Genomic DNA, 12307 nt, shown 5'->3' with positions numbered 1-12307 from the left:
AACATGCCCAGAGGCCAATCTGATCTGGGAAAGTCCTCAGTTGAAGCTTTCATCTCATTCTATTTCAGTGGTGCTGTGACCCTTGAATACCCTTCATATTCTGGTGACCACCCCCCAACCATAAAATTATTTTCAGTGCTACTTCATAATGGTTATGAATAATAATGTACATATGCATGCTTTCCAATTATCTTCAGCGAAGTCTGTGGAAGGATTGTTTGACCCATTGTCATGACCCATATGTTGAGAACCACTTCTATGGGCTGTGTCAAGTTGGCAGTTTAACAATTACCATTCAAATTCAAATGTAGAAATGTGCCTAACCAGGTTACCTTTGTTGCAGGTGGCTGGCTGGATGCTCAGATCATACTTCGGGTTTTCCCATTAGGAGAATTTTTATCAAAATAAATAGAATGTGGAATTTAAAAAAAAAAGCTAACTAGGACAGTAGTATTTTCATATGTGAGCTTGAATGTCTATTCCATTTAAAAAGCAACTCTATTTTAAGTGTGGATTTCCCAATAGCTAGGCAAGTCAGTCACTGCCTCATCTGAGCTTCAGTTTGCCTTATTTTTCCTTGGGAAGCATTATCTATATCCCTACTGTGTTTCAGTAACTGTGCTATGGGAGTCAGTAGTTGACAGAATGGAGGTAAAGCCATGAGAGTCCCTTCTGCTATTCACTTTAGGTATGTCAAGAGCACTCGGGTAAAGGGCACCTTGATTTAAGAGTGAAATAGATTAGCTTTCATTTGGCTGGTATTTACTTCATGTGGGGTGCTAGATGTGTTTCAGGTTTACATATATGCATACTTAGAAGGCAATCTTTATATCCTGAGTGGAATGGGGTAGTTGAGTTTCAGTTTTCATCCAGAAATGCATGATCTTCTGATGGTTGATGTTCCTGCTGTAGCTAATCATTATCACTGTAAGGTTTTTTTTTTCATGTTTAATTTTTTAAAATTATATTTGTGTTTCAATTTTACACATCAGCCGTGGGTTCCCCTGTCCTCCTCCCTCCCGCCCCTACCCCATCTTCCCCCCAGCCCCTCCCCTCCATTCCCATCTCCTCCAGGGCCAAGACTCCCCTGGGAATTCAATTTAACCTGGTGGATTCAGTACAAGCAGGTCCAGTCCCCTCCTTCCAGGCTGAGCAAAGTGTCCCTGTGTAAGCCCAAGGTTCCAAACAGCCAGCTCATGCACTAAGGACAGGTCCATGTCCCACAGCCTGGGTGCCTCCCAAACAGTTCAAGCTATTCAATTGTCTCACTTATCCAGAGGGCCTGATCCAGTTGGGGGCTCCACAGCTTTTGGTTCATAATTCATGTGTTTCCATTAGTTTGGCTATTTTTCCCTGTGCTTTTCCAATCTTGGTCTCAACAATTCGCACTCTTACAGTCCCTCCTCTTTCTCGACAATTGGACTCCTGGAGCTCCACCTGGGGTCTGGCTGAGGATCTCTGCATCCATTTCCATCAGTTATTGGATGAGAGTTCCAGCACGACAGTTAGTGTTTGGCCACCTGATCACCAGACTAGGTCAGATCAGGCTTTCTCTCAACCATTGCCAGTAGTCTACGTGGATATATCATTGTGGATTTCTGGGGACCTCTCTAATACTTTGCTTCTTCCTGTTCTCATGTGTTCTTCATTTATAATGGTCTGTTATTCCTGTTCTCCCTTTCTGTTCTTGATCTAGCTGGGATCTCCTGCTCCCCTAAGCTCTCTTTCCCTTGAACCTTGCCCTTCATTACTCCCACTGTCGTGTGTGTGTGTGTGTGTGTGTGTGTGTTGTTATTGTTGTTGAATGCAGAAAAATGGCATGAAATCATGTTTTATGGCCATTTATTTCCCCTGCCAACTGTATTCTTTAATATTTTTCTTTTTCCCCCACACTATGTGAGCAGAGATCATACAGTCATGATTTTTCTTTCCCTTTTCAAATCAGGAGTTGTTAGCCAAGGCCCGGCTTGTGATACTACATGGCCACAAGCTTGCATCAAATCACCACTATGCACTTGACTTAATTTGCCAGAGGTGCAATGAGCTACGCTACCTTTCTGATATTTTGGTTAATGAGATCAGAACAAAGCGGATACAGCTGAGCAGGATTTTCAAAATGCACAAACTCCTACAGCAGGTAATATGGGAAATGATCCATTTCTGAAAAAGATCATAATTTTTTCTTCTTGGGTTCTCTAATCTTTATATTCTTGCCTATATGCCTTATGCTACACCTTTCATATTCTCATATACTTGGCCATATGGCTCAAAGTATCTCTTTCTTCCTCTTAGAGGTCAAGGGGTCAGGGTCTATAGCTTTGGATTTAAATTTTTAAGAGGTCTTAAGGACTGAGCCTGTTTGTGGTTTTTCAGTCTATCTCTTCATGTACTATTCATAGCAGATTCAGTATAGTACCAATTTTGCCCTGTTTTCAATGTGGAGACTGGCGGTCATAGCTTCCTTTCTATTTCTGTCTCTGAAACCTGATGATATTCTTCAGTCAGAGTACTTAAAAGCCTATATGGGACATTTTGCAGAAGCCTGAAATTCCTCCACATTTCATAGTCATTGTACAGCACTAAAAATTAACTGGTCACTGAAAAGTCTTCTGCCATGCCTGTAGGTCAGACCTATTTCATGATTAAGCAGTGAATGGAAAGGCTGCCCTACAGATCTGGTCACGGCAGCGGAATGTAAACAGGAGTACCATTTGTCAACATCACATCTGAATATAAACATGCTAATCTACACATTTCTTTTCCTGGTTAAAAAAACCTAGTTCTTATTCTTGTCCTTGGCAATCATTAAGTATTGCTATTACACTTAATATTTTGCTAGAAGTTTCATATTTCAGTTGTTGATTTGCAGAAACTAACATGCAACTAAACTATTAGTGTTGAGAAAATGGTCAGACACCTGCTGCAGAAGGAATGACTTGTGATGAAATAAATGCAGTGCTTCCCAACTGTGGCTGCACATCAGCAATACCTGTGGAGCACCTTAAGAGTATAAATGACTGGCTGGCAGCTCAGAGCTACTAAATCGCAATTCCTGGGAGCAACACCAGCTATTATTTATTAACAGCTCTGAAAGCAATTTTCTTTTTCTTTATTTCTTTTCCTTTTGAAATGGTGACAGAGTGTCACTATGTAGCTCTTGCTAGCTAGGAACTTGCTGTGTAGACCGGGCTGGCTTCAAACTCAAAAAGATCCACCTGCATCTGCTTCCTGAGTGCTGGAATTAAAATTGTATGCCCCCATGGCTGGCCTCTGAAAACAAGTCTTATTGATGGAAGTGAGACAGCTCTAGCCCACAAGATGATTCCGTGGGTAAAGACACTTGCTGACAAGCGTTCTAACCAGCGCTTAATCCAAAGGGCTGAAAGGAGAGAACTGTCTCCCATCAGGTTGTCCTCCAACCTCTACATGTATGCTATGGCCTGAGTGTGCTTTGTACACCCACTCACATTCCCCTCCTCTCCACTAAGATGTAATAATAAAAACAGTGAGACAGCTCTTTTAATGGCAAGCCCATGTCCTCTTTATCCATTCTTACATTTGCTGCTTTGATTTTCATGATTTTCCTCATCAGGCACGTCAGTGCTGTGATCAAGGAGAATGCCTCCTGGCTAATCAGGGAATGACTAAGTTTCAGACTAAAGAAGATGCTCAGAAAGCCATTCAGGATGTGGAAAATTTCCTTCAAATGGCTGTGCCCTTTATCAATTATGATATTGAAAACCTGCAATATGAATTTGATGTGCTCCTATCTCCTGAACTCAAGGTGAGGAATATTTTATTCAAAGACACACAAACAAATTACCATGGTGTAAGAGTTTTACTACTCCAAAGCCAGCTTTATATCAGTGTGTCCTCTTGAGGACTGAGAGTGACGTAGTGCCACCATCAAGTATCAAAGAGTCCAAAGGCATGTGTTTGCTATGTAAGTAAGACCAACTTTCACCATGAGCTCTAGCATTGTTATTATTATTTAGCTTGTTTGTTTGAGACAGGGTTTGACTGTATAGCCTTGGTTGGCCTGGAATTCCTTATGTAGACCAGGCTGGCCTCCTGAGTGCTAATATTAAAGGCGTGTACCACTTCACTCAGTCTGACTATTGTTTTTAAGTTCTTTAAACATGCTGTGAGCTTTCATATACATTTTATTCTATATCCTCAGAGAAAGGCCCCTAAGTGGAGTAGAGTGTTATGTTATCAGTTTTGTGATTGGTACTTTTTTCCCCCTCAGGTTGTTTACATTCAGACTTTGGTTTTATATTTACATAGAGAATATGCTAATCTGTTCTGTTTTTTTCCCCTAATTTTGTTCTAGTTATATTTTAAGTTCAAAATAAGTTGTTTTTGTGTTTATGTTATATGTTTGTATGTGTGTGTGTATACATGTATATGAGCACATGACATAGCGGCCAGAGATTCAAGTGCTATGCCCCACTTTGGCCATGGGTTCTAGAGATTCAAAGTCAGGTTCTCATATTTGTGTGGAGGGCACTTTACCCAAAAGCAACTAATAAACTGATTCTACTACATTATAATCTAAAGCTATTTCATTTTGATACTTACATATTCATTTTTTGGTATTTTGGTATGTAGTATGTCTACATGCTTGTATGTGCATACTGGTGGGAGCTAAAGGTTGACTTTCAAGGTCTTTTTCAGTCACTCTCCTTATTTGGAAACAGTCTCCAGTGAACTTGGTGCTCTCATTTATTCAGTTAGATTGGCTAACCAATGACCTCCAGGGGCTCTCTTATCTCTGCTGTCCCAGCACTGAGGTGATTTATATTCCTACAATGCCTGGATTTTATATGGATGCTGGGGATCTGAACTCAGGTTTTCATGATTATAGAGCAGGCGCTTTACTGACTAAGCCATCTCACCAGTCCTGAAATTAAGTTTTTAAAAGTTATCTGAAGAATTTAATAGTAGTTGTTATGATTCATTTGATGTTTTTGAGACAAGCCTGGCTATGTAGCCTTTGGTGACTTGAAACTAGCTATGTAAACTAGGCTGGCCTTGAACTCACAGAGATCCACTTGCCTCTGTCTCCTCATTGCTGGAATTTAAGATGTGCTCCACTATGCCCAGCAGCTCATGTTGTTTGTTTTTTATTCTTTTGGGGGGACACACCACCCAGCTCCCAAATAAATGCCCAGCCTTAGCTTGGCTTGTTTCTTGCCAGCTTCCCTTAACTTTAAATTATCCCATCTACCTATGGCTTCTGGGCTTTTCCCATTCTCTTACTTCTGAAAATCATACCCTTACTCCATGGCATGCTGTGTAGATGGGTAGCTGGCTCCTGGAGTCCTCCTCCTTCTCTGGCTCCTACTTCTCTCCCCTCCCAGTTTTCTCCTTCTATATATACTCTCTGCCTGCCAGCCCCACCTATTCTTTCTCCTGCCTTGCTATTGGCCAGTTCTTTATTAGACCATCAGGTATTTTAGACAGGCACAGTAAAACAGCTTCATAGAGTTAAACAAATGCAACATAAACAAAAGTAACACACCTTAACATAATATTCTACTACAAGCTCATATGTTTTTATATTATATTTTATCTATATAAGTGTTTTAACTGCATGTGTGTATATATGTGTACTATGCGCAATGCCTGATGCCTACAGAAACCAGAAGAAGGTGTTGGATAAGCCAAAAACGAGAATTACAGATTATTCTGAGTAGTCATGTGGGTGTTGAGAATTGAACCCCGGGTCAAAACAAGAGCAACCAGTTCTTTTAATTGCTGAGCCATCTCTTCAGCCCCAGCTTATAGAATTCTTATGTAATCCATAGGCTCAAATGCAGACTGTACAAATCAAGCTTGAAAACATTCGAAGTACATTTGAGAACCAACAGGCTGGTTCCAAGAACCCCAAAGGTAGGCCTGAGAGGCCAGTCCAGTTTGTGATACCTGTACCTGAAAGTTTGATGAGATCCAGAGCAATGTTTTTTTCACCTAAACATGGTAAAGTAGTTTGCTCTCACATTTGCTATTTCTTTTTTGTCTTGCTAGTGTTTCCTTTGATGTACTTGATATGTCTACTAAATTCTTTTTCAATCCTGATACATCATTGAAAACCTTTTAGCCTCTTTGTGTATGTTTAAATGCTATTGTATAAGACAGAAGTCGTAATGAGATTCCTTTATGTTCATAAGCCACAGTAATAACACTGAATTGTATCAGATAATGGATATCTCAGCATGGAGTAGCTTGAGAAATGAGTGTAACAGTTTTCCAGCATTAGATTTCATCTTTTCTTCAGCAGGTAGAAAAGGACATGAAACTTATATGTACATATATGTAGTTATAAGCATACACACTCATTGTTACTCCAGTAAGTTATTATTTGGTTCTTATATGATGCTTGTATATGAGTGTCTTATATAATAGAGTGGATTGCCTTTTCTAAATAGATGCTGGTAAATGCTAATTGTGTTAGCAATTTCTTGTTACATATTCCATTTTCTTGTTTTACTCTTTGAAGTCTATTTAGTTGTGTACTATCTCATTCCTTTCTAAATTCTATAGGAAAAATAATAATTCTTGTAATATATTGAACTAGTCTGAAAATAAAAATTGTTTCCCCAAGGGCTTCCTGGAGCTCCTCCTGCAGCTTTTGGGGGAGAGAGCAGTTTGGTCTTTTGTACAAGTTAGGTTAGTAGATGAGGTGAACATATGACTAAATTCAGTCTCTTTGACCTAAATTGCACCAGTCCCTTTACTAGTGTACAAAACTACTTTAAAATGCAGTGTAGGCTTGGGCCAGAGGTAATGAATAAATACAACTCATCTCCAGCATGGATCAAATTACAAATGCAGTGGAAGTTATATGGTTAGTAATTCCAAAATATATACATATAATCAAAACAAGACTGTGTGAGCAATGGTGTAAATGAATAATGTTCACTATATTAAAAAATATACCAACATACTGGAACTATCAAAGATACTGAAAAAAGTAAAAAGAATAACAGTAGCAAAATGAACTGATTAAACTCAACAGTTATTTCTAAGCACAAAGCAGACATCAGTTCGATTTGTAGATTCTTTAGCTGTGTGACCATAGGTAGTTACCCATTAATAACTTTAGTTTCCTTGTCTGTAAAGTAGGGACAAATACCTTCTGACTTCAAAAATGAATATAAAGAGAAAGTGAAACAGAATTGGACCATCCCTTCCCTCTGATTAATTTCCCTTTCTTAATAAAGAGAGCACTTTGCTTTGTGACTAGGCTGTCCAAGACCCATTCATGTCATTAGTCGTTCAAAAAACTTTGTATTATTTCATTTTTCTTTCTTTCTCATATTCTTATTTAATGGCATTACACTTTCTTTCTGCAGTGGGAGTTGGATATTCTTTCTTTCAAGCATGTAAACTTTTTTCAAAAGGTACCCATCTTTATTATATTACTTATCATCAATACAGTTTATGAGTTTGTACACATGAAAAACCAGTTTGGCACCTAAAACAGAAGCAGTTCATTCATGAATTCTACCTTCAAATAACTTTATTTTTTTATATCAATCATCCATTATTCTCTCTCGACATTGAACTTACCTTGAAAAAATGACCGTATAAAGAATAGAGTATGCTTCTAGAGTTAATTTTCTTTCATAAAACAACCATTTAACAAAAAAGAAAAAAAGAAGAGGCGGCTGGAGAGATGGCTCAGTGGTTAAGAGCACTCCCTGCTTTTCCAAAGGACCCCAGTTCACTTTTCAGCACCCACATGGCAGCTCACAACAACCTGTAACTCCAGGGAATCTAATGCTCTCTTCTGGCCTCTGTGGGCACCTATATACCCACCTGCCTACCCACACTCACAGACATAATTCAAAATAAATAAAAATATATCTTAAAAAGGTTAGTGAAATTAATGTAAATCAGGATTTTCTTCAATTTAAAGACTCTCACACTACTCATAATTCAAATATTTGTTGGGAGTAGCTTAGATTTGCTTCAGTCTAAGACTACCTAGTATATTTATGAGGAAGAATGCACTTTAATTTTTCCATCATCCATTATGGTTTGTAAATGAAACCAAATCATTATTTAAGCTATGAATCTTCTGCACATCACCCTACTTATCTACAGATAATACAGGCTATAACATATTTCAGACAAGTTTTCAAAACTTGGAATTGGTAAACCAAGTATTTGACCAAATCAAAGTGTGTGCTAATTTTTTCATCAAAACATGTCAAACTGGTTTTTTATTCTGTTTTTTGCTTGTTTAGCTTTGTTTTTTTTTTTTCCTTTTCATCAAATTGAATCTTCCACCTAGCATAGTGCTTAGAAACTAGCAGTATGTGGTAAGATGTTTGATAAATTCACATTAAGTATGGAGGAAAGTTATGGAATGGCAGTGCCAGTGAGGAATAAAGTATGAGGTATGGTTGGGCTCTGAAAGCTCTATTTATAGTCTCGATTTGTTACCTAAACTTCGGACTGGTATTTACAATATGGAATTTCCCATTGGAAACAGTCTCACCATACCCTACGTGAACATATCTCTTCTGTAAAGCCTGTAGAGTTTTTCTCCTTCATCTTGTTGACTGGTACTATAATGTCCCCATTTGTCCAAATTTAGTTCTTCCTGCTCACTCTTATACCATTAATTGCTTTTGTTGCTAAATACGCCTTCTATGCATCTAGTTATTCCCATCATTATTTTCTTTATTGCTACACTCTGAGTCTAAGGTAACATCACTTGGGACCCTGACAATAGTCTTTTTGGCTCCCAATGCCATACTCTCCTTGTCTCCTTCTCTCATACCTTGTGGAGTTTGCATAGGCTGCTGTTTCTCTGGACCACTTTCCCTTGATTGCTCCATTGCCTCATTGCTAGCTCCTATCCTTAGGCGACCTCCTCTAGACAAGCTTTTCTCTGTCCTCTGCTGGTCCTCTGTAGCCTGGTTCAGTCAGTTATTCACCTCATGTAACAACAAGCTTCCTTATTTTTTCTCAGCTGCAGCCTACTTACCTGTTTGCTGTTGTTCTTGCTAGACAATGCTCTGCAAGGACAGGATCTGTGTGCAAGTCACTTTTGAATATTTCCCAACACAGAGGTAGCTTGTCATATCACATGGTGCTCGGCCATTTTGTATGTCTTTATAGTGTTGAAAGAATGAAATATATTTACCTTGCTTTTCAGAAAAAGATGTGTTACAGAGATAACACACACATACCCTTTTGTACCTCTCTATGTGTTTGCAAACAATCCATAATTTACCCTTAGGAATAAGTTTAGATCTTTATATGTTAGGTATCTTTAAAGTGAAGCACACCAGTACTTATTAAGAAACTGATTTTACATGGTAACTCACATGAAGTCTAATTGTATAGTTATATGCAACTTTCATATGTCAATACTTTTTAATAAATGGCAGTGAAGTATACATTTTATAGAATATGAAAGACCACCCACTTCCTGAGTGTGCTTGACACTAGCTTTTGCCAAGGACAGAAGGATAAAAGGTGTATATCTTCCATGCTGAGGCCAGTATGCAATGTACCTTGGACAGGCAGCAGCCTTCATGATTGGGAACTTAATATATTCTTTGATTTGTCTGTGCCCTTTACTTGCTTGTTTCTGTAAAAACCGTCTTTTTTTCAGTGCTGAAACTGAATACATGCTAGGCAAGTGCTATACCATTGGGCTGTGTTCCTAGTTCACCCTCTACCCTGTTTTTTCCCCCTAGTGCTAAAAATTTACTGTTAAAAAATAAAGATTAAAACTTTGAATTTCGATGAAGGGTCTTTTATGAGCATTTTACCAATTGTTTTGGAAATGTTTCTGTATTGATTAGAAACATATATGGGTTTAAATACGACCTTTAATTCTGGAACAAGGTATTATCCTTAGTGATATCTGTAAGATGAGATAGATACTGTTCTCCACTGCTTATTTGAGATTTGAGACTGAAAAAAGAAAACAAATCATTGGACTTAGAACAGGGCCTGGTTGGGGTAAGTTCCAAATAAATGCTATAATTACTAGATTAAACTTGGGGTTTTTGTTATTAATTTTCAAGTTACTATATAAAGCAATGACTTTCATTATGGCATTTTCATACATAATTTGTTCTTATTTGCATTTGTGTGTTTGTGTAACTGTCCACATCTGGAGGTCAGGGGATAATTTGTGGGGGTTGCTTCTCACCTTCCACCATATGGGTCTTGGGGAGCAAAGTTAGCTCATCAGGGTTATCAATAAGCACTTTTACTTGATGAACTATCTTGTCAGTCCCATAATTTGTTCTTTTCCTTACCCTCCCCAACTGCCCTCCCCTATCTTCCCTGGTCTCATATGTGTAGGACTAGATTCAAAGAAATCTTTGATCCAGTTAGTAAGTGAACTACAATCTGATTGAATGTTTATGTGGCAGAATGCATACTAAATATGAACATAATTGTGAACACCTCACACCCTTTTCTTTTGGCAAGTAAGCGATTGTGTGGTTAATGAGAAAATGGGTAGTACATATCAAAATCATGCTCCATAAGAAGTTGGTTTTATATAGTCATCTAACCAATTGCTGTCTTCTATAGTTTGATTTAAAATATTAACAAATATATTGAAGTATTAGCTTTCTTTTTAATAAACATGCATATGTTTTCATTAAAAGTGTTGACTTTATTTCTGGTTTGACATTATTTCACATTTCTCTACCAGTGAAGAAGTCTTGGAGACAGATTCAACCTCAGAGCAACATGGAAGTAAGTATAATTGATTAATGATTTTAAAGTTGGCTATGCTGCTGTAATTGCAGAATTAGTATTGGGGTTTCAGCCATGTTTTCCATTCATTATACTGACTTTGTGCATTTGAAAACCTATGCGTACAAGAAAAATCTGCTGCCTTATGTTTAATTGCAGTATTGGCATAATCCCAGTATGTGAGCAGTTTTTTTTTAAAGTTCTGCCTCAAGTCCAGAATCATTTCTGTAGAGTACTGTATATCAGTTCCAGTTCTTCTTCATGTTGCCCACTTCCACACACCTAAACAATGCTTTTCCTTCTAGAGATGGTATTTTCTTTCATGAATGAGTTCAGCACTGCAAGTATGAAGGATGGAATCCAGTTTACTAGGGACCATGCACAGACTTATTCAGGATGCAGGAAATACATCTGTTTCCTTTTTATTTCCTCTCTTTCCTTCCTTCCTTCCTTCCTCCCTCCCTCCCTCCCTCCCTCCTTTTCCTCCTTCCTTCTTTCCTTATTTTAAGCTGTCCGGAAGCTCAATATATAGACTAGGCTGGCTTCAGACTTATAGAGATCTACCTGCTTCTGCTTCCAGAGTGCTGGGGTTAAAGACATGCACCACCATGCCCAACTTCTATTGATTTCTTGATGTGTACAGTATTCCCCCATTTCAGTTTCCACAGTCTTAGTTAACTGTGGTCAATGGTGGTTCAAATTATTAAATGGAAAATTCTAGAGAAAAAGAGAGAAAAAATATAAATACCTACCACTTTATTATAAGACATTTTATCATTCTTTATTATTATTATTATTATTATTATTATTATTATTATTATTTTGGCTTTTCGAGACAGGGTTTCTCTGTGTAGCTTTGCGCCTTTCCTGGAACTTGCTCTGTAGACCAGGCTAGCCTGGAACTCATAGAGATCCACCTGCCTCTGCCTCCCAAGTGCTGGGATTAAAGGCGTGCTCCACCACCGCCTGGCGCATTATTATTGTTAATCTCTTACTGTTCTAATTTACACATGACATTTTTTTAAAAATCATACACATGTATATATGGGAAAGTGTAGTAGTACATAGAGGATTCAGTACTGTCCATAGTTTCAGGCATCCATTGAGGGTCCTGGGATGTATCCTTGGAGGATAAGTAAGGAGTGCATGTGTCTAAGACTTCGTTCTTCTCAGTTATCTGTGATAGGCTGATATCTGCAGAGTATCCTCCTCATAGCTACAGGTCTGTATGTATTACTTGTGCATCCTCGGTCGGTAGTAAGTGGTACCAAGAATGTACCACTAAGAGGCATGGCGGTATTACAGTATAAACTGTAACTAAGGGAAAAAAAAGAAAAAAAACTGTAACTGGACTGCATGGCTTTTAATGGTGGACCCTCAATTTTGATGGTACAACCTTTGGTAAATTTTCTTAATCTCAGAATTATTAATTAATAGGACACATGAAGTTAGTATAAAAAAGAAGTATCATTTGTGAAGCTCTTAGTTCACTATGTGTGGCATATAATGATGCTTGAAGTTGTTTCTGTTATTATTACATTTGCAAGTGACCTTTGTTGATGTAAATGGA

The 12307-nt window shown here is 38.1% G+C and overlaps 1 protein-coding gene across 7 annotated transcripts in view; it reads left to right on the top strand.

Annotated features, from left to right (window-relative positions):
- The window catches only part of Mcf2 (MCF.2 cell line derived transforming sequence), a 101797-nt gene that overhangs the window by 53441 nt on the left and 36049 nt on the right, over nucleotides 1-12307 (top strand). For 3 of the 7 annotated variants that reach the window (XM_036175180.1, XM_036175175.1, XM_036175179.1), the window contains 5 exons: nucleotides 1946-2137; nucleotides 3593-3784; nucleotides 5811-5982; nucleotides 7359-7406; nucleotides 10694-10737. In XM_036175180.1, the coding sequence (XP_036031073.1) occupies nucleotides 1946-2137; nucleotides 3593-3784; nucleotides 5811-5982; nucleotides 7359-7406; nucleotides 10694-10737 (648 nt within the window). The remainder of the gene's footprint in view (nucleotides 1-1945; nucleotides 2138-3592; nucleotides 3785-5810; nucleotides 5983-7358; nucleotides 7407-10693; nucleotides 10738-12307) is intronic. The other 4 variants (XM_036175181.1, XM_036175177.1, XM_036175174.1 and 1 more) reach the window with 3 other exon arrangements.

This window comes from Onychomys torridus, chromosome X (assembly GCF_903995425.1).
Source record: "Onychomys torridus chromosome X, mOncTor1.1, whole genome shotgun sequence".
Lineage (NCBI taxonomy): Eukaryota > Metazoa > Chordata > Mammalia > Rodentia > Cricetidae > Onychomys > Onychomys torridus.
This window is presented reverse-complemented; position numbering and strand designations above follow the sequence as displayed.